The sequence below is a fragment of the Amborella trichopoda genome, chromosome 7 (assembly GCF_054954075.1).
Source record: "Amborella trichopoda isolate Santa Cruz 75 chromosome 7, AtrichopodaSantaCruz75HAP2 v2.0, whole genome shotgun sequence".
NCBI lineage: Eukaryota > Viridiplantae > Streptophyta > Magnoliopsida > Amborellales > Amborellaceae > Amborella > Amborella trichopoda.
In genome coordinates, this window is record NC_142342.1 from 728,539 (window position 1) to 751,779 (window position 23,241).

Below are 23,241 nucleotides of genomic sequence, written 5' to 3' on the forward strand. Positions count from 1 at the left end.
TGATAATTGATTCTACAAATTTTGACTAAACCAAATCCTTCACCGATTCAACAACCAGTCAAATCTTCATGCCGATAGTTGAAACAATCAATTTTAGGGTGTTCCCACGTCCGAGTAGGGGTGGCCATAATGGTGGCAATGGACCAGGATCAGACCCAGGACCCGTTGCGTAATACCCGAAGGGGTATGGGTATGGGTCCAACATTTGGACTCAGTGGATTGGGTTCGGGTCTAAAGCTTGGACCCAAACACTATTCGAGTCCAAGTTCTATTGGACCCGACTCATACCCATAAACAGTTGGAGATAAAATACTCCAGGGTCTATTCGTTTTGGTATATTAAAGATCGTTACAATAAGAATTCATAATCATCTTTAGCTATTAAATGACAAATAAGACAACTTGAAATCTAATGGCAGGTTGTGACATTGTTGCCATAATTTAAATATATGACGATAAAGAAAGGGCAAAAAAATAAAAAGAGAAGCTCTTAGGGAGGGTGACAATGGACCCAACCAGACCCAAGACTTGACGGGATAGACCCGGGACCCAACGGATACGGGTACGGTCTAACTTTTGGACCCAATGGGTCGGGTATGGGCCCAAACATAGACTTGAATACATTTAGGTCTGGGTTTGGGTCCAGGTCCAGCTAGATCCCACCCATACCTCACCCGTAGTCACCCCTAGGTGACAATGGAATGGGACCCGAGGGATAAGCCCGATCTAAGTCTGGTATGGGTCAAACAATTGGACCCGTGCAGTTGGTTTCCGATCCAAATCTTGGACCTGAATACTATTTGGGTCCGGTTATATTTTTTGGGTCTAATATATAAAATATATTTAAATACATGGACATTTTAATTTTTGAGTTGGGTCCAGGTCCCACCCTATATTTTTTGGTATGGGTCCCGTTGGATCCGCCGACCCGACCCGACACGACTCGTTTTCACCCCTGGTCCGAGCACTATTTTTTTAGGATTTTAGCTAGAGAGAGAGAGAGAGAGAGAGAGAGAGAGAGAGGTTATTTTTCACCTCTCCAAGAGCGTATTCGAAGAAACCCATTTCCCTTCGTAGCCTATGCCACACTATGATCAGCATTCTGTCTCAGGTATGCCACTCCGCCACAATTCTATCTCTAAAAGCTTTCTCTCTACCAAACGTGTTGTATCCCGGTTTTTCCAGGACCTCAGCAATCCTTCCATCCAGTTATCTCTCTCTAAACACGCACACACGCACTCTCTCTCTCTACCAAACTCTTATATCCTGTTTTTTCAGGAGCGTCTCCTCGGAGCCACGCTTGGAGCGTTTCTTGCTACTGCCATTGTTTACAAGGAGCGGAAGAATGTTTACGCCTCCATTTCAGATTCTCACTCTAAAACCACTATTAAGGTACATTCATGAAACCCTAAACCTGACGGCCTATTTCACTATTCTGTTTTTTTAGCTAAATCAGAATAACTCCAATTCCCATTTTTAAAGCTATATATATATATATATTCATTTTTTTTTTTTTTTTGGGCACCCAATGCGTTCTATTTTTGTGGTAGGAATTTCTTTCTTCTGTTTTCACATTTCTTTAATAGTTCATGTGGATTTTATGATCAGTTATGGTTGGGGTGCATGTGAATTTCATCTGAATTTTTTTGACTACATTTCGTCCTTTTTATTTCCGATTTTGCATGTGAAAATCTGCAAAAGGTTGTTGTTGTTTATTATTAGTTTATACTTAATTGTAGATTTGTTGGGGCTTATGCAAAATTCACCAAATCACTGCAAGCATGAGAGGGATAGATTGTGTAATAACTCTGGAAAATATGATGTTTGTAAGTTGAGGTGAATAATATATTTTCATGGTGAATCCATATAATTTATATCCGTTTGGAGGCCAAGATCGGATGGCTGGGAGTGTGTTGAGAACAATGTAACCGTTTAATGCGTTTGCCAGGCCATAATTGATGTCCAACATTGTTGTCAACTCACTCTTAGCCATTCTATCAAGATAGGACGGTTGGATGTCTCCAGGAACATGTATATTATATATGTTTGGAGCTGCTAGAAAGCTGGCCCAATATTCATGACTTGATTCTTTCTTTGGTGCAATATTGTGAAACCTGTTTCTTACTGTACTGCTTTTTAGCGTTACAAAAAGGTTCTACGTGCTGGATAGTACCCCTTCATTGCAAGGTGCTAGAGCCTAAAACTGAAGCTACATGCGATGTTCAAACTTTTGGGAGTCACTTATTAATAAAAAATGTCTTGAAATATTTGGGAGTTATTTATTAGGGTTTGTACAATCGTGCTTCTAAGTTCTTCCCTCCTGCTCTAGCGGTAGGAGGCATTTTCTAATTTTAGCTTCCAAACCTGCAATCTCCTCTCACTTGAGAGATGCCTAGGGTTCTTCTAAGGCTCAAGCTGCTTTTGAGTTTTATCCCATGCAGATCGTACAAGGACCCCTCATCTAGCAAAGGATCAAACCAACACTCAATATTTGAATCATTTCCTATGAGCTATCGGCTACTTTCTTTATTAATGAGATTGTTTCTTGTAGCTTTTTCAAGCCCTGGGTTCGCTTCCAACAATTTTGAAATTCCATATTTCTTTCTCCTAAGACACTTACTTCTTCTTATTAATCGTGTTCGCATGTATTGGCTTCCTATCCAATTTCAATCCAAGTTTGGCAAGGCCATGTTGATGTCCTCGATTCATTTGATACGAAGTCCACTTCAGTCTTTGGTTTGGATATGGTGGTCCATTTTATATGGTTTGGCTGTTTTGGTTTTGATGGTTGCCTCAATGGAAGTTCCTCTATAGTCTCTCTAGGGTGTAAATTGTGGTGGAGGGTAGTTTGATGATGGAAAACCAATGGTTTGGGATTGGGTTAAGGCATGAGGTGTGCAAGGTGAGTCTCTAGGATATAGAAGTGTGTCAATTTTCATCCTTCTAATTTGGATATAGTTTTACCAGTAATGGGCTGGTGAAGTATGGAGGTGAATTTACCTTGAAATAATGGCAAACCTAGATATGTAAAGGGTCGATCTAAGAAGTTGCATTTAAAGAATGGATAATTTGAATTTCTCAACGGTGTTGAAATTAAATAGGCATTTTTTCAATGGTGCTATTATTAAAAAGATGTATGTATGTTTGTTTTAAATGAGTTTTCTCAAGGCCAGTACAGGATTGGAAGTGGTAAATGTTACATTTTTTGTTGGGGTTTGTGGTCTTTAAAGGCCTTGAGAGCATGTAGAAGTCATGCGTTTATGATTCTAGTGAATATGTACTCCAATGGGAGTGCGGTTCATGTAGGACTAGTATGGCATTTTATGATTTGAACTCATTTGGATTGAGTGGTCTAGACCTGGGATCGAGTCCAAAACCCTTACCTTTGGGCATATGGCACAGCCGTTGAGGGGTCGATTGTAGGATCATCCCTCGTTGAGGTTGGAGAGACGTTCAGGGATGATGTTGTGAGCTTGAAGGCTGGTGATCTCCTTCGTGTGCTTGGAGGTTTATAAGGCTAAGGGCCAAATCCCCAACATACACACACATGATAGACACTGTTATGGGAAGCTACCCGGGGTGGGTCGTGTACATGTGCTGAAGAGAGTACCCCCAGCGTTGTTGTGATACTATGCATTTATCCTTATGGATATGATTTGTCTTTAAGGGAGGAACTTGAAGTCCACATACCAAATTTGTGTCCATGCTTTTTATTGACCAACATGGATGGGCCAATCAGTAGGCCCTGTGATTGACTGTGGGTCATGGGTCCTATTGGGTTGGTTTGAGAAAATGGTTTGTGGGTCATAGATTTTTAGCATAGGTTGATTGCCTTAGAAATCGCATATTCTGGACCTGTTTGTACCAAATTCTTTATTTGTGGTTTGGAAAGTTATGAGACCCTAAAGATATTTTTTCCAATTTTTATTTATGCCTTGAGAATTTTTCATACAATTAAATTATTTTTTAGCAATTAAAAATATTGTTTATTATAAAAAAGTTGTTTATAATTTTTATGTGCTTTTTAAAACATGTGGGACCCACATGTTTTCGGGGGGGGGCAATGGCCAAGGCCCCACATGTGGATGGCCCTAGCTAGTCTGGGATGTGGCCTGACAAAGCCCACACGTTCCACTCGTCTAGCGCTCTCCTCCCTCTTCCATTTTGTATAGAGTTGGTTGTGAGAGAGAGGATTTTGGAGGTATGGAATCTACATTTTGGATCGGATTTATTAAAATTTCGGTATTGGCCCACCGGTTATTGGCCCACCCCCATCTTTCCTAACTCTTGCTTCGCCTAGATGCTACCCCAAGCGCCAAGGCCCACTTTCCAACCCCTCGAATGAGCATCCTGGTCTGGAAGATTAGAGCAGCCTTTTGGGAAGAACTTAACACCATAACTGCCCTATCTCTTAACCCATGGGCATTAGGGGGTGATTTTAATATCATTAGATGGTCCCATGAATCCAACAACAACCCAAACATCACCCAGCGATGTCCACCTTTTCCAACTTCATATCCCATAACCAACTTGTAGAAATAGCTCTTAATGGATCCTCATTCACATGGTCCAATCACTCAGCCAACCCAATTCTTACCAAACTGGACTGTTTCATCGTCTCCCCCGAGGGGGAAGCCAAGTTCTCAGGTACCACTCATGCACTTCACCTAAAACAACCTCAGACGACAAACCTATCCTTTTAGACATCGTCCCCACAGCTCGAGTTCCCAAACCCTTCAGATTCAAAATTTTCTGGATAGAAGACCCAAACTTCATCACCTTGGTATTGGATTTTTGGACCACCACCTCAGTCTATGGTTGGGCTGGTTTCAGGTTACAAAGGAAAATCAAACTTCTTAAAGAAGCTATCAAAACTTGCTACAGACAGAACAACTTTTCACACACTAAAAACAGCCTTCTACAAGACATAACCAACCTAGACAACACCGAATAGACCAGATCACTTACACCACGGGAAACTCATGACTGAGAGAAAGCGAGATTAGAATACTGTCTTACCCTCAAGAAAGAAGAAATCTTTCGGCACCAAAGATCCCGTATCAAATGGTTAACAGCTGGAGACAAGAACACACACTTTTTCATTGCATTGCCAGCTGTAGATGGAGAGCCAACACTATCTCGCAAATTTCCATTGGCCCCCATTCCTTCTCAGATGCTGCAGCCATAGAAACAGCCACTGTCTCCTTTTTCCAGAACCTTTTCTCGGCATATACTGGACCCAGGCCACACATGACTTACTTCTCCTTCCTTTCCCTTTCCAATGAGCAAGCTATGGGTCCACACATGACTGACTTCTCCTTCCTTTCCCTTTCCAATGAGCAAGCTATGGGTCCACACATGACTGACTTTTCCTTCCTTTCCCTTTCCAATGAGCAAGCTATCTCCCTCATGGCACCTAACGGCACTAACGAAATCTCAGCCGCCATCAATTCTTTGGGAAAAGACAAGGGCCCTGGTCCTGACAGCTTCCCAATTACTTTTTACTCCATCTTCTCTGAGTTACTAATGCCTGATACCTCTGCCTTTGTCCAAGACTTCTACCATAGTGGCATCATCAACAAAGACATGAATAGAACCTTCATAGCCCTAATCCCCAAGGTAGAAGGAGCCCATGACCTAAAAGATTTTAGGCCCATTAGCTTCCTAAAAGATTTTAGGCCCATTAGCTTACTAAACTAATGATTAAATTGCAAAAAAATAATTCCAAATATGCGTAAACAAATAGAATGGTTGTAGCTTCCACTCTCATCATTTAGCAAGCATAATAAACTTATTTATTATATATAGTAGAATTATAACTACAACCAATTATTATTAACCCGTTTTTTACTTATTTAGTACATATCATAGAGTTATAACTACAAACAATTATTATAAACCTATATTTTTAGTATAGACCATGCCCATAATTATAATGCAGTTTGGGTGCTGTGCAACATCTTTTGATCCAATTGATGAATTTTTCTTCAAACTCATATCAAGTTCATTTTTAAAAAAAATCTCCCAATTGTCCTACTAATGCACCACTGGAAGTAAAAGGTAAAATGTGATACGTATGATTATGATGTAAATATTTGATTTGAGATGCCTTCATTGTTTGTAGCAGGGTTGTGAAACAACTTTTTGTGTACAATTTAAGTTCAGTGTCTAGACAGTTGGATGAAAGCAATGTTCTGTGATGAGGATAAAAGAAACTAAATTGCTACAAAGCAAGAACTATACCAGGAACGTAAACTAGGAATAAGTAAATGGCTGTGACTCTGAGGTGATCGTTATTAGCAAGCAATGCATTTGTTTGCACAAATTTACGCTTCTCTTTTATATGCAGTTATTATCCACTTCGTATTTTCATTGTCTCAGTTTCCTACTTGGGTTGCTAGTGTTTGATACAACATGGGGCAGTGGGCAGGTTGCTTGTCTGGCTTATGCGCTTGCTTATCCTGGTGTCTCTCTCTCTCTCTCTCTCTTTGTGCAACATGGAGAATAACTTGTCTCAAACCATCCTTGATAGCACACATGCATATAGCCACAGACACATTTAAAGATATAAGAAATGGGGGCAGGGGGTTTGGGGGCAAGGAATTGAGGAAGGAGAAGAGAAGAGTGAGTTGAAGTGGAGCTGTCTCTTTCAACTAGCAAACCAGTTTGAATGGTTAAATGAAACCCTCTCAAAAAATAAAAACCATGAAGATGGGGGAGGCGGCACAAGTTGAGAGGGAATTTTGAGTCCCAAAGACGATTGGATACTAGAGTTGGAATATCAGTTCCTCTTTTCCTCTCTCTCACTGCAACATAAGGATTTTCAGCTATGTGGCCTTTTTAAGTGAGATTTAGGGAATTCATTTTCTGGTTCTGTAATCCAGAATTCTTCCAACTCAATGTCCTCCCTCCCTTTCCTATCCCTGCCATTTTCTATTTGACTTCCATGCTTCAAGAGGGTTTGGTTGAAACCTGCATACTGGTTTTCCAGTTCTTCCATTATAGTAGCAAAACACTTATTTGTCTCTCATTTCTTTGCTAACATCCATTCTGCATTCCAAGCTTTGATTTGCATAAAATAGGTGGTCAGTCTTCTAGTTTATCCTCTAGAATTTGGTTTTCCTTTGTACACTTCTCCTTTTTCTGATAGTCAAGCTGGGTTCTTTCTCTTGATTTGAGGGAGGGAGGGAGGGAGGGAGGGAGGGAGGGAGTGAGCTTCCTTGACGTGTTATTTAGGCCACAACCTTTGTGCTGGTACTTACTAATAAGACAGCAGTGGTCATCTTTTTGACCCACTTTTTGCTTAATAACCATTATGGTTCTCTCTCTCTCTCATACTCTAGAATTTTGAGTTAGTGTGACCTCATGTTCTTTTTTGTATTTTTGCAGTCATCAGAGCCCAAGTTTGGTAAGAAGTTTCGCTCAGATCTCGTGCATTTGTGGAATAGAGGTGTGGACAAGGCGCTTGGTCCGGTAATTGCTTCTCTCAGTTCAAAGGGATGGTAGTTTTCATTTCTCTGATTTAAACCCATGCTCAATCTCTCCCATCTTTGTCTGAAACTTGAAAAGTGGCTTGTATAATAATAAATCGGATCTGAACCTATTATGGGCCTTCTCGTGTGGATCTTTGTTCATGATTCATTTCTTTTGGGCTTGAATCCTCATTTTATCTTGAAGAAAGCACTGAAAGCCATGTTGGATTTTTTTGTGCGTGATACACAATTATTTCTAGTGGTTTCAATGGAAATGGTATATCACTCCTAAAGACCTAAACATGTGAAGTTCAAAATTTTATTGGTGGTCCTGAGAACTGAGCTACGTGTTAATGAATGAATGTGAGGAAGAGAGGTCCGGGAACCCTTTACATCAGAAATCCATGCCCCTTGGTCTGTGGATGTGACATCAATAAGTCTGTCACCAAAAGAAAAAAAATTCACCTAAAAAATTGATTAGTAGACCTCTGCCTATAAACGAAGTCTGAAAAGGGGGAGAAAAAAGAAGTGGGCTTCACACAATGAAGTAGAGTTCATAGAGCTGAGTGAATATGAAGTCCATGGTGAATGCATCAGTTAGATCAAGAGAAATAGACACTATAAAGCTTGCGTTCCTAAGAAACTGGGGCTCAACAAAGCCACTAAGCCAGTTTATGTAAGAGGCACATTCGAAGACATGAAATTTCTATTCAACTCAAGTTATTGCCACCATTATTATCTTCAAAGATCACGAGAAAAAGAGCCTATAAAGCTCACACCTATGAACTAGGCCCTGATGGGTTATGTGTATGAGAGGCAGATAATGACATGAAATTTCTCTTGTGCTATAAACAAGCCACTATTGTAATCTTTATGGATCCAGATAAGGAGAGACTATAAAGCTCACGTTCCTAAGAACTAGGCCCCAACAAAGCAAGTTTGTATAAGAGGCAGATCTGGTGAGATGAATTTTCTACTTCGCTGATATTCATTATCTTCATGGGCTATAGAAAAAGATATTTATTATCTTCAGGGATTAATGGAGACTGTAAACTCAGTGTTCCTTAGAACCAGGGGGAAAAAAGTATCTGTGGGTGCAGATCTATTGACCTGTAATTTCTACTCAAATCTAGTGATGTAAACATTATTGTCTTCAAACCGTTTCTAAGGAGGTTTCAAACTGGTCACTAAAAGTAGATGTTTACTGTGCTTGTTCAGCATGTGATAAATCTGAGACATTGATGCTTTTTCGATTGATGAGATACATCTTCATGCTTGGTACGTACCCTTGATAGCATACCCCTAAAGTTTATATTGAAACTGGAGTATATACCCTTATCGAGCATGAAGCCAACTATTAAAACTATTGGGCACCGGCATGAGCTCTAGCTCGTGTGGCCCGCTCCTTAAGCCAATTAATGATGTCTCCAAACACCTTCTCTACATTCTCCTGAGGCTCCCCCACCAGCTGATGCCACATCCCCTCATAAATCTTCAGTGTCTTGTCCTTACTCCCTGCCCTCCTCACGAGCTCTTCCACTCCCTTTGGATCACAGACTCTGTCTTCCTCACCGTGAACCACGAGCATTGGTGCCTCCACCTCCTCGAATCGCTCTTGCAACACTTTGCAAATCCTTAGGAGCTCAAGTGCGGTCCCCGCCCTCGGCTTCCTCGCGGTCCGGTAAGGGCTCGCCACTGCAAGTCTGAACTTCCACTCTTCTTTGAATGAGGCACGCGGTATGCCGCGCGTGGGGACCAGGCGCCAGGTGGGCGCAACGGCAGCGGCAATCCATAGAAGGTGCTCAAGGGGCCATGGAGGTTTGAAGCGTGGGCTGATCCCGCACATTGCACCATTGAGGATGAGGCCAGACCACGAGCGCTTGTCGCGGAGGTGGAGGAAGAGGGCCATGGCACCCCCGAGGGATTCGGCATAGAGGAAGGCTGGTAATGAGGGGGGGAAGCGCGAGCGGAAGTTAGAGAAGAAAGCCTGTAAATCACAAGGTTTGGAAAATGACATTAGGCCGACACATCATAAGTGTCATAAAAAATTAGAAACAAGGATCAGACCCGCTGTGGTCCTGAGCTTGAGTCAGTGGTCTGACTCTGCCAAGTCTTTGTGGAAATAACATAGCAGGGTCCATTACTCCATGAGACTGCAGAGGTTTTTGAACCAGGTTTGTCCTGGCCCGAGCCACAGAGTTTTAGAACACTGATTGTCACAATATCACATATAATAGGTCATAATTGTTTTTACAACATTAACCACAGCATTAGGCTTGATAAATCTACATGTCAGATATCATAATTGTCACTTCAATGCTAACCATGACATGGGCCTTGAGAGTTGTGATCGAGATGAAGTTATAAAAATGGTGCTGCACCATTATATCAGCCAAGGTCCAGAACTGTTATAACAGTGTAACTGGTGAATTTGCTGTAATGTACTATATAATAGGTGCAACGGCTGTTATTCTTTGACATTTGCAGTGATATGTCACGTAACATTCAAAGCCTATGGCCAGGCTCTTTCAGATATCATTCAGACAGGATTTTAGATTTATTCGAAAAAGCATAACTATAATCTATTGGATTTTGAAAAATACGGTGGAGATTGGGACCTCCCACAATAAGGCCTTATTCTTTCGGCAGGTCCTCCCTCACTCCACGTCATCCATCTGGATCTGATGATGATGACCCAATGAACTACAGTTCTTCCTTAGCCCGTTTGATTATAGTCTTCTCAAACCTTTAGAAAAATGGTGTTGCACTCATGTCAGCCATTGCAATAGCTGTCACAGGGCTTTATAGGCTGTTGTAACCATTTATTTGATAGGAAAAACCTAGAAATAGAGCTAATCTTGCCACTGAACCAGTGTGTGTGAGAGAGAGAGAGAGAATTGGCAGCCATGTATGATGAGAGGGGGAGAGTTTGAATTGCCAGACGTGGATGATGAGAGAATTTGAATGGACGACCATGGATTATGTTTGTGTGTGTGAGAGAGAGAGAGACAGAGAGGGGTGGGAGGCATCCATGCCTGGCAGTCATCGAGGACAGGTTCGATGTTGGGGATGTGAGTAGAGAGGCCATCCGACAAGCCATGGCCCTGGTGGTCGAGAGCGCAGCACGCAAACCCCTGCTTTGCCATGGCCACTGCTGTGAGCTGAACAAACCAGCTACTCTCCCCTGTGAACCCATGTACCACACACACAATGCCCATTACTTGCTTACTATCATGGTCATTCTTGATGGGGAGCCATGACTGGGTGAAGATGTTCATGCCACGTGCGTTGCGCATGAATGACGACGAGTGGGTGATGCCATGGCGATCATAGAATTGATCGGGGGTGAAGTCCCCAAATGGGCTCCGCTCGTTCGCCTCTGCTATGGGGTGAAGAGGTGCCACCGCCATCAGAAGAAATGCTTCTTCCTTTCGGCTTCAGTTCTCTCTCTCTCGTTAGTCTTGGTCAATAAATATTCTCTCACCTCTCTAAATTGGATCTCCCTCTCTGAGGGGCAGTGTGGTGAGGTGGGGATGAAGAACCTCACAAAAAAGGATCTCTCTCTAGAGGGTGAGGTAGGGATGGAGAGCCTCTTGTACGACAGGAAAATCTCTCCTCTCTCTTTCTCTACATGATTGTCTCCCCCTCTTTTTCTCTGACTTATATGTCTCTCTCACACACACATTGGGTTGGTTAGAGAGAATTTATTGTGGGGTGGAAGTAGGTAAGATAGAATCTTTTTGGTAAATATGGAAAAATGACAATCAATGACTCTGCTTATAGTACAATTTTTGGTGAGAAATCAGGGAATTGTGACCTTATTTTCTGGGGAGGATGGACGGCGGGGATTATTACTGATAAACAAAATTCAATAAATAATTAAATGGGAGAGGCTTAAAAAATTCATTGTGTCCAGTGACACATGAATGTCAGGGTTCTCTGTACTGGCTGTTGAATTACATCTCTTGCTTTTCTCCTTTCTCTCTCTCTCCCCATTTTCTATCTCTCTCCATTTTCTTGAATGTTTCCCTCTCAATCATTTCTTGAATGTTTTCCTCAATCTCTCTCCATTTTCTTTCTATATTTATTCGTCTTCATTTTTTTTATGCTACCCTCTCCATTTTCTTTTCTCATCTTGTTCCTTTACATCGTTCTTTCTTTTCCCCATCACACTCCCCATTTTCTTCTCTTTTCTTCTTTCTGACATTTTTTTCTTCTTCCTCTCTCTCTCTCCCTCCACTCTCTCCAATTTCCTCTCTTTTCTTCTCACCATTTTTTGGTCTCCGCGACTCTCTCTCTCTCTCCATTTAATGTAATTCTCTCACACTCTCTCTCTTTCTCCATTTAAAGAAATACTCTCATACCGTCTCTCTCTCTCTAACTACAAAATGTGGTTTGGGTAGTAATAATGGCCGGTCTTGGTTTGAGATGGTTGTAATGGTTTCAAGCAAACCCCTGCTCCAAACTCTTTATTCTCCACAAAAAATGGTAGTAATAATGACCGGTCTTGGTTTGGGATGGTTGTAGTTGCAAAGTGGTTTATATAGAAATTAATGCACCATCACAAATGATTTACTGTCGACTATCATCCTCACTATTTACCGTTCACATTTAGTACAAAAAGATCAATGACACCCCCCGTGAAATCTGGTTGTTGGGGTGTCTTATTTCGCCTTAAATGTTCGATAAAATATTTATGAGACTTTATGCTAGATCAATGGCATGCCGTCAGTTGTTTGATTTCAGATGTTTAAGCTAGATCAATGGCATGCCGTCAGTTGTTTGATTTCACATGTCTACTTGGGGTGATTGTCATTCTTTTCTATCAAAGTTAAATGGTCCTATTGAATTTTCAGGCAAATGGGTGATTCAACATGGTACATACAAAAAGGGATTGTATACAACTAGACCATTGATACAAGGTGGTCAAAATTACTTACAACCATTCACTGTTAAAATCTGATAGCATGGGTTTATCACAAAATTTGAGAAAATTTCTTTTGGAATTTGAACTTGGTCAATGGAATAAATGCAACCATCTAATTTCAAATTTGTGAAGATTAATTGGGACAACCTAGTAACAAAGATAAATGGTCTAATTGTATGTTTTTCTTTAAAAAAAAAAAAAAAACCCATGCAAAGCCTTTCATTTCACCCATTAACGTTCGCTCCATTTGAAGAAAGCCTGAAATATTAGGTGCCCTCAATAATTGTAGTCTCGTAAATTCCATCAAAGCTTGTCCTTTCCTGGCTAAATTCTGGTGAAATTGGTAGGGAAGCAGAAAAATAACCCTAAATATCTGACCAACTGAAGTTCCCTAGTGTGCTTTGATATCCCCTCACTGTATGACAAAATATCAAGTGGCTTCCTAAAGTTTCCCATAGTTCTTTAACATCCCCCAAGTGTTTGATAAAGCAGCAGGTTGCTTGATTGTGCTGTTTCTATCTTCAACGACGGCATTCAATGCTTCCCTATTATAAATATTAAGAAAAGCTATGTGAGGTGAAGAAATCACATGGGGTGTATCCTTAGCCATACTTATATATATATATATATATATATATATATATATATATATATATAGGAAAAGCTGAGATTAGCTCACTAGTTTATGTAAATATATAAGTTCAAAAGCTCAGATTGAATCTTGACCGATCTGACGGTCAAAATTATTTACAGCCATTCAATGTTAAAATCTGATAGCATAGGTTTATCACAGAATTTGAGAAAATTTCTTTTGAAATTTGAACTTGGTCAATGGAATAAATGCAACCATCTAATTTCACATTTGTGAAGATTAATTGGGACAACCTAGTAACAAAGATAAATGGTCTAATTGTACGCTTTTCCTCAAAACGCAAAACCTTTCATTTCACCCATTAATGTTCGCTCCATTTGAAGAAAGCCTGAAATATTAGGTGCCCTCAATAATTGTAGTCTCGTAAATTCCATCAAAGCTTGTCCTTTCCTGGCTAAATTATGGTGAAATTGGTAGGGAAGCAGAAAAATAACCCTAAACATCTGACCAACTGATGTTCCCTAGTGTGCTTTGATATCCCCCCACTGTATGATTAAATATCAAGTGGCTTCCTGAAGTTTCCTATAGTTCTATAACATCCCCCAAGTGTTTGATAAAGCAGCAAGTGGCTTGATTGTGCTGTTTCTATCTTCAACGATGGCATTCAATGCTTCCCTATTATAAATATTGAGAAAAGCTATGTGAGGTGAAGAAATCACATGGGGTGTATCTTTAGCCATACCTCTCTATGTATATATATATATATATAGGAAAAGCTGGGATTAGCTCACTAACTCATATAAATATATGAGTTCAAAAGCTGAGATTGAATTTGGACCGATATGACGATCAGATATGTCTGGTAGTGTTTGAATTTTATTTTATTTTTAACAAATTCAAATCACTTGAAATTTTAGGTGTGTATTCTTCTCATTTAAGCCTCACTTAATAAAAATATAAAAAAAATTATTCGAAAAAAAATAAATAATCAAAATACCCCTTGAAACTTTTTGGGGGTATTTTAGTCAATTTATTTATGTAAAATATTTTTTTGATATTTTTCAAAGATTCATCCATTTTTGATAAATACACGTCTAAAATTTTAGTTGATTTGGATTTATAGAAAAAAAATAAAATTCAAACACTAATCTCGGCCGTTGGGCTCATATGTTCAGAGCTAGTGGGCTAATCCGAGCTTTTTCCATATATATATATATATATATATATATATATATATATATACTACAAAACACCTATAGGTGAAGCTCTATAGTACTTCACCTACACTTTATCACCATCCAAAGTTTGTTTATCATACGATCACAGTTGTCTTTTAATTTTAATAAATTTTTTATCCATCAGATTTATCTAAAATTTAAGGCACGTGTACATATGACTAAGTTGCACGAAAATAAAATATAAAAAAATATTAGTCATTAAATAAAATGATGAAAATAGCCTTTAAACTTCATAGGGGTGTTTTAGATCATTTTTATCGTCCAACTTATTTTTTTATATTTTATTCCGGTGCGCTTCACTAAGGCGTACACACTTACAAAACTTCAGGTCATTATAATTTGTAAAAAAAATTTATTAAAATTGAAACATTATAAGACATTTGTAATTTTGCGATGAACTTTGGACGATGATAAAGCCGTTAGTAAAGTACTGTAGAACTTCACCTATAGGCGTTTTATAGGTGAGAAAGGATTGCGTGAGCCCACTAGATCATGGTACGTGTGAGCTCAGATTCAATAAAGGCCGATCTAATAATCACAATTACATTTCGTATTTGAAAATTTAATAAAAATATAAAAACTATTTCGTAAAAATGAAATTGATCGAAATCTTTTAGGGGTATTTTAGTCAGATTATATTTTGTAAATTATATTTTTTAATATTTTTAATAAGTGTGCCTTGATGATAAAAATGGACGCCCAAATTTTTTTGTAATTTGGATTTGTATAAAAATAATTAAAATTTCAATATGAAACACAGTCGTATCCGTCAGATTGGCCTAGATTAACTATAAGCCCCTGCCTCACACTGTTCCATGAGCTATTGGGCTAATGCCAGCATGTCCCATATATATATATATATATATATATATATATATATATATATATATATATATATATATATATATATATATATATATATATATATATATATATATATATATATATATATATATATATATATATATATATATATATATATATATATATATATATAGAGAGAGAGAGAGAGAGAGAGAGAGAGAGAGAGAGAGAGAAAGAGAGAGAGAGAGAGAGAGCAATGATCCAATGTAACGATTGTATCATAGTATGAGGCAACGACACTTCTAGAAAACCATGTTTGTGGTATTTGTATGACCTCAAATTCTGCAGACACACTCTCTTCATCTCAATAATCAATCCCCCCAAAACAAAGTTCAATTTGAACTATAGATATGGTCAAAATGAGTCCCCATCCAAAAACGAATCTAGACCATTCATTTTGTGAATTTCAAGATCTTAGCTTTTATAAACTCAAAATCATTTTTTTCTTTTTTAACATTGTTCATCTAATGATAATAAAGGAATCCAAAAAAATTGAAAATGAAAAAATCTTTCTAAAGCCTAGATCTAATCATCTCACCAAAATAAACGGCCTATGTTAATTGGGCTAAAAAAATACTTTTTAGGTTGTGTTTTCAATTTTTTTTTTTTTGTGATTGTTCATTAGAATGAAAAGAGTATATATTTCAAAATTTGGATCAAATAAAGGGCCATAAAATGGTTTTTTTAAGGTTGTTGCATCATATTACTATGCAACGGTTACATGAAATCATTGCTCATATATATATATATATATATATGGGAAAAGTAAATAGAGCCTAGGTTCTAAACAATCAAATTAGAACCTACCTAAAAAATTTCATTAGAAGAGGTTGTTTTACTACCCAAATATCATCAAATTGATCATCTCGGCATCAAGATGCATAGACATGAGAAGAAAATGCATTTCAAGTTTAAGAAATAGTGCATTTTGTAACGCATTTTTTGACCGTCAATAAAGATTTTCAAGTTTTCATAGATATGCTTGATCTAACACTTATTTTTGAAGCTTTAAATTTAATAATTAAAGATGAAAGTATATTTTAAGGCTATTACAAAAATTTTCAATATTGAAATCATATTTCTCGACACTATTTGAAGGTGGGCTCTAATTTGATTGTTTAGAGCCTTAGCTCTATACAAACCGCACCATATATATATATATACACGTTTATATAAAGCCTAGGCTCTAAATAATCAAATTAGAGCCTACGTCAAAACTTTTACTAGAATAGGTCGTTTTGATGCGCAAATTTCATCAAATTGATCATCTCAACATCAAGATGCATGGACATGGATTTCAAGTTTTTAGAAATAGTGCATCTTATAACGCATTTTTGGAACTTCAATTTTCAAGATTATCAAGTTTTCATAAATTTGTTCGATCCACACTCTTTTTGAAGTTTTAAATTTTATAACTAAGTATGAAAATATAATTTAAGGCTATTACAAAACTTAACAGTATTGAAACCATATTTCTCGACACTATTTGAAGGTAGGCTCTAATTTGATTGTTTAGAGCCTAGGCTCTATACAAACCTCACCATATATATATATATATATATATATATATATATATATATATATATATATATATATATATATATATATATATATATATATACTGTTTTATTAGAAATGTGTAAAAAAGAAATAGAAGAACTCCTACAGAGAAAGCTCATTAGACCAAGTTCTTCACCTTGGAGCTGTGCAGCTTTTTATGTTAACAAAAATGCTGAAAAAGAAAGAGGAGTTCCTAGATTGGTAATAAACTATAAACCATTAAATAAAGTATTACAATGGATTAGATATCCAATACCCAATAAAAAAGATTTATTAGACAGAGTTGCTCAGGCTTGCATATTTTCAAAATTTGATAAGAAATCAGGATACTGGCAAATCCAGATCCAGGAACAAGATAAATACAAAACTGCATTCAATGTTCCATTCGGACAATACGAATGGAATGTAATGCCTTTTGGATTAAAAAATGCACCTTCAGAATTTCAAAAAATAATGAATGATGTTTTCAACTCTTACTACCCTTTTATGATAGTTTATATTGATGATGTCTTAATATTCTCTGAATCAATTGATCAACACATTAAACATGTAAATACATTCATCCATGCTGTTAGCCAAGCAGGCTTGGTGGTTTCTGCCAAAAAGATTACACTTTTCAAAACCAATATCAGATTTCTAGGACATATGATACATCATGGCACCATTATTCCAATAGATAGATCTATAGCTTTTGCTGATAAATTTCCTGATAAGATTCTTGATAAAACTGAGTTACAAAGGTTTTTAGGATGCCTCAATTACGTAAGTGATTTCTATCCTAACCTTGCTTTGGACTCCAAACCATTATATGATAGACTCAAGAAGAATCCTCCTCCTTGGTCTGACATCCATACTCAAGCAATACAGGTAATAAAGAGTAAGGTAAAAACCCTTGAATGCCTTTCTCTTCCTCATCCCACTGCTTTCAAAATAATCGAATGTGATGCCTCCGATAAAGGACTTGGTGGTATACTCAAACAACAGATAGATACCAAAGAACAATTAATACGATATACTTCAAAGGCTTGGAATTATTAGCCATTGTTCATTGTGTCACCAAATTCCAAAGTGATATTTTAAATCAACCTTTTCTTATACGCACAGACTGCAAAGCAGCCAAAGATATTCTGCAAAAAGATGTTAAAAATTTGATTTCTAAACAAATATTTGCTCGATGGCAGGCCATACTTTCTGCCTTTGATTTCTCAATAGAACATCTCCCCGGGTCTTCCAACTCTTTACCCGATTTTCTAACCCGAGAATTTTTGCAGGGGGGGCCACACTGACGCCAACGACGAAGAACCACTTTCACTTGCACTTCAATTATTCAAAGATAATCTCTCTGATAAGGATATTTCATCCTTAAGCAAACCTAATCAAAAGACAGTGCTGTAGATCCTGGCGCAAAGTGGTATCAGAGCCATACAGTGATACACTGTCTGACAAATTAAACAGTAAGAACTATTCCACAGTGGAACTGTGCAAACAGTTATAACTGTAGAATTTGTACAACTGTTCTTCTTACCTCATAAGTAAGATAAAGAGACATTTTACTATAAGAAATTAAGTGAGATTGACCACCAAGAAAGTTGGTCCGAGAGTTAAGACAAGAGACAAGTGAACGCCGATGCGAAAAGTACCGCCAAGGCCAGGAGAGCCGCTTAGGGAAAAAAGCTAAGGCCACTGAATGTCCAGATTGTCATTATCCGCAACCTACGGATGGCAAATCTCATAAGAAATCTTACTAGTAAAACTGTACCTTCATCTTCCAAACTTAGAGTCAAAAATAAAGAACAGATAATCATAAATGATATTGAGGAGAATATACAAAATTGGAATATTCCCAAGGTACCAATACATGATGTTTATAACAAAGGATCATTCAAACTTAAGATGGGTTATGCCATCAAGACCGTAGAAGAAAGTCTATCAGTCACACAAAATCAAGAAGACTTTCACCTACTCTCTAAAAAAGTAATCGAAAAACATAAAGAACATAATTACAAATATTTACACATTGGTCTAATTCAAATAGCCGTGAAACCTTTGACCCGACCAGGGTTGAACACTTCTGTGCTTGTATGCCTAAGAGATACAAGACACAATATTTTCACAGACTCTCTACTAGGCATGGTAGAATCCAGCCTCTGTAGCGGGCCAATATATTTTAACTGTTTTCCTAACTTTTCTGTTTCTTTAACAGACCCCAATATCTTAGATATATTAACAATAAATCTTAAAACACATGGTTTTAATATGATCCATGGATCACAAAACCTTGCCATAGTATATAGAATATACTATAAGGTTATGAATACATTAAGTCCAAATACCTTGAAACTTGATCAAAAAGATCAAACAATTTTGTTCCAAACAAATATAGAAAAATCCAATATGATAGTCCCAAAGACTATAAAATGGTCAGATATAATTCTACCTCAATCATGGGCATTACAAAATGCCAACCAACCACGAGAAATTCCTCAACAGTTCATTCCTAATCATATCATAGAACATACAGATGGAAATGTAGAAATACAATTCCAAAATACAAATGCAAGAACACAAGATGATATTGATATAAACCGGAAGAGAAATTCTAAACAAAATATACCAAGTAGAAAATCAATTTCTCACAACCCAAATGTTATTATATTACCATCTCCTCCTAGTCATAGTCATCCATCTTCATCCAATAGTCAAATAAGTTCATCTAGTTCAGGTATACAATTCCAAGGAACACATAGAACCAGAGATAATATTGTCATCCCAACATATACATCATCTCATCCTACAACTTCTAATACTGAACCTAGTATAGAAGAATTATATGACTTTCAAGTTTGTACTTTACAACTTGAAGAAGATGATCCTACTCAATATTCAGAAGAATATATAGCAGCCTATCTAGCCACCAAGCTAGAAAGGAAACAGAGAAAAATAAATAAAGCTTTTATTAAAAAAGATTATTTATCAGAAGAAAATAAAAATATTCGAGAATGGTATTTACAGAGATTCCAACCATCTAGATTAATGGAATTACTACATAAAAAATATAATAAATTTTTACAAAAAGAAAGACTAAATATAGGATTTTTTCATTGGTTAAAAGACCTATGTTTAGAAAAGAATATTACTATTCCCTCTTTTGAAAAAATTCAAAAAATTCAAACCATAGAGGAAAAGACATATATAAGTACTGATGGTACTACAACTGCTAGTATTCATCCACCAGAGAAAAGCATTATACTCAAAACAGGCATTCCAAAGAAAAATGAGCCTGTACACTCTTCCTCCTTCTATGATATAGTGGCTACACCATATAAAGCCATACCTAAAGAAATCAATAAAAAACAAGAGTATATACCCCATATTGTAGAACAAAATAATTACACAAACCTATATTTACAATCCCTTGGAAAGCAAACTGAAAGAATAGAAAGAATCGTATCCAAGGAAAAATCTACTATATCTCCCATTCCTAAATCAGTATTATTTAAACCACCACCTGAGTTAAATAAGAATAAATTCCACATTGGAGAAAATAATAAATCCCTTATGGATCAGTTAATCTCCAAATTATCCCAACTAGATTTGAAAGGAGTACCTTCACCTCAAATCCATATTCCTCCATCTACCATCACTTCACAGATACCTGAGTCATCTGACAAAGGTAAAGCTGTCATACCTGAGCATGAAACTATGATGATCACCGAAGAAGAACCCATAATAGAGGATACAATCCAAAATCAAGAAAAAGCATTTATGGATACTACACCTCTAATGGATACCATTAATAAAATAGCTTATGGAAAATACTGGAAACCCATAACAGCCTTACCCTATCATAAGAGACCCACTCCTGTTGATATACAAATGGAAGAAGATTCAATACAACAGGCAGTATCTTATTCTGGAAGATCTATAGTTAATTGGCAGATAGATGGGTTATCTGAACTCAAAATACTAGATGTCATGAGACATATGACCATGTATGCCTCTGCAAATAAAATGGCAGGCAACCATGACCAAGAAGTCGCCAAAGCCATAGTAAATGGCTTCACAGGCTGGTTAAGAGGATGGTGGGACTTCTATGTGGATGATGACACCAAACAAAGGATTTTAAACAATACAAGACAATGGACTGGAAGAAATGAACAAAACCAAGAAGTTATATATACAGAAAGTGATGCTGTTAATACCTTGATATACACAATTACCTTACATTTTGTAGGCAGTACTTCATTACTTGCAGCAAGATCAGAAGACTTGCTATCTAATTTACGCTGTCCTACCCTTTCTCATTATAAATGGTATAAAGATGTATTCTTTTCAAGGCTTTTAATACGTGAAGATTGCCAGCTAGACCATTGGAAGGAAAAATTCATAGCTGGTCTTCCATATCTATTTGCGGAAAAAGTCAAAGAAAGACTTCGCAAAAAACACAATGGAATAATAGTATATTCATCATATACACTCGGAGAACTCTCCGCAGAAATATGTGCAGAAGGCTTAGCCCTCTGTACTGATATGAAATTAAAGAGACAAATAGACAAACAAAAGCTCACCAAGAAAAAAGAACTTGGAGACTTTTGTGAGCAATTTGGATATTACTTAGATAGAAAAAATATGCCTGACTATGTCAAAAAGAAAAAGAAAAAATACAAGAAAGAGAAATATATTAAAGCCAAAAAGAAAAATAAGGATAAGGAATATTATAAAAAATCAAAAAGAAAACTAATCAAAAAATTTTCTCCTAATACAAAGAGAAAAAGCAAACTCCCAGTATGCTATAAGTGTGGTAAAGTAGGACATTATAAACACCAATGTAAATTAAAAAAGAAAATAGACTCATTAAATATAGATGATTCAATTAAAGCAAAATTAAAAAATATAATATCATATGATTCTTCCTCCTCTACTTCTAGTAGTTCTTACACTGAAGAAATAGATAGTAATGATCTTGATTTTATAGGTTCAGATAGTTCTTCTACCAATACTGAGACTACTACAGAATCATCAGAAGATTGTAGTTGTCCTTTACCTCAACATAATGTTTTCACACTCACACAGGAAGATAATTTTATATTAGACATTATAGATAAAATAACTGATCCCGAGGAAAAAAGAGCTATCATCACCCAATTTATCAATATTACCAAAAACAAATCAAAATCACCTATTATCAAAAATCCAGATGAATATAATTTCTCTGCTATTATCAAAAGAGTCAGTGATCAACATACTTCTCAAAAAGAACCTACAATATCTGATCTCAAAAAAGAGATCAAAGAAATAAAATCCGAAATAGTACAATTAAAAGGAAGAATTCAAATATTAGAATTACAACAAATGTCTCAACAAGATTCTGAGACAGAAGAAATAGAATTCAATGATTTGATAACAGATAACCCAATAGAAACCACTGGTCCCATAGAGACTAGTAAAATACCAACAGTCCCAATTCCTTCAGTTAATTTAATAAATAAAATAATAGTACAAAAATGGTTTGTCAAAGTCAAAATCATTGTTGCTAAAAATTATAGTTTTGAAACATCAGCCCTTATCGATTCAGGAGCTGATCTCAATTGTATAAACGAAGGACTTGTACCTTCCAAATATTTTGACAAAACTACTCAAATATTAAATACAGCAGATGGTAGTCGGTTATTTATTAAGTATAAATTATCCAATGCCTCTGTATGTAATAATCACCAATGTATTGATACACCATTTATCATGGTTAAGGGATTAAGCCAATCAGTAATCCTAGGGGTTCCATTCCTAACATTGCTTTATCCTCTAACTATTGATGAAAAAGGAATTTCATCAACAATTCAAAATATTCCAATACAGTTCAATTTCATACATAAACCAAAACTAAAAGAATTAAATAATGTCAAAAGCCAATTACAAGACAAAGAAAAATTTCTTTGCACTCTTAAACAAGAAATTAAATATAAAGTAATTGAAGAGCAATTACAAATGCCTTCAATTCAACAAAAGATTCAATCTATACACAAGCAAATAGAAACTTCAATATGTAGCGAACATCCTAATGCTTTTTGGGATAGAAAAAAACATAGTATCAGTTTGCCATATGAACCTACCTTCAATAAAAGTCAAATCCCTACGAAAGCTAGGCCAATACAAATGAATACTGTTTTATTAGAAATGTGTAAAAAAGAAATAGAAGAACTCCTACAGAGAAAGCTCATTAGACCAAGTTCTTCACCTTGGAGCTGTGCAGCTTTTTATGTTAACAAAAATGCTGAAAAAGAAAGAGGAGTTCCTAGATTGGTAATAAACTATAAACCATTAAATAAAGTATTACAATGGATTAGATATCCAATACCCAATAAAAAAGATTTATTAGACAGAGTTGCTCAGGCTTGCATATTTTCAAAATTTGATATGAAATCAGGATACTGGCAAATCCAGATCCAGGAACAAGATAAATACAAAACTGCATTCAATGTTCCATTCGGACAATACGAATGGAATGTAATGCCTTTTGGATTAAAAAATGCACCTTCAGAATTTCAAAAAATAATGAATGATGTTTTCAACTCTTACTACCCTTTTATGA

General features: G+C 36.6%; 2 protein-coding genes across 2 annotated transcripts; one reads left to right on the forward strand and one right to left on the reverse strand.

The window, feature by feature from the left end:
• The first annotated feature begins 990 nt into the window (after positions 1-990).
• On the forward strand, positions 991-7,764 carry LOC105421423 (uncharacterized). The gene is made up of 3 exons (XM_011628803.3): positions 991-1,110; positions 1,278-1,391; positions 7,389-7,764. The coding sequence occupies exons 1-3, from the start codon at positions 1,090-1,092 to the stop codon at positions 7,503-7,505; spliced, it is 252 nt and encodes an 83-aa protein (XP_011627105.1). The 5' UTR covers positions 991-1,089; the 3' UTR covers positions 7,506-7,764.
• An 888-nt stretch (positions 7,765-8,652) lies between these two features.
• LOC18444279 (caffeoylshikimate esterase) lies at positions 8,653-11,104 on the reverse strand. Its single transcript, XM_006854454.4, has 2 exons — positions 10,507-11,104; positions 8,653-9,458 (listed from the first exon to the last, which is right to left on the reverse strand). Exons 1-2 carry the CDS (start codon positions 10,879-10,881, stop codon positions 8,835-8,837), a joined length of 999 nt encoding a protein of 332 aa, XP_006854516.1. The 5' UTR covers positions 10,882-11,104; the 3' UTR covers positions 8,653-8,834.
• Between the last annotated feature and the right edge of the window lie 12,137 nt (positions 11,105-23,241).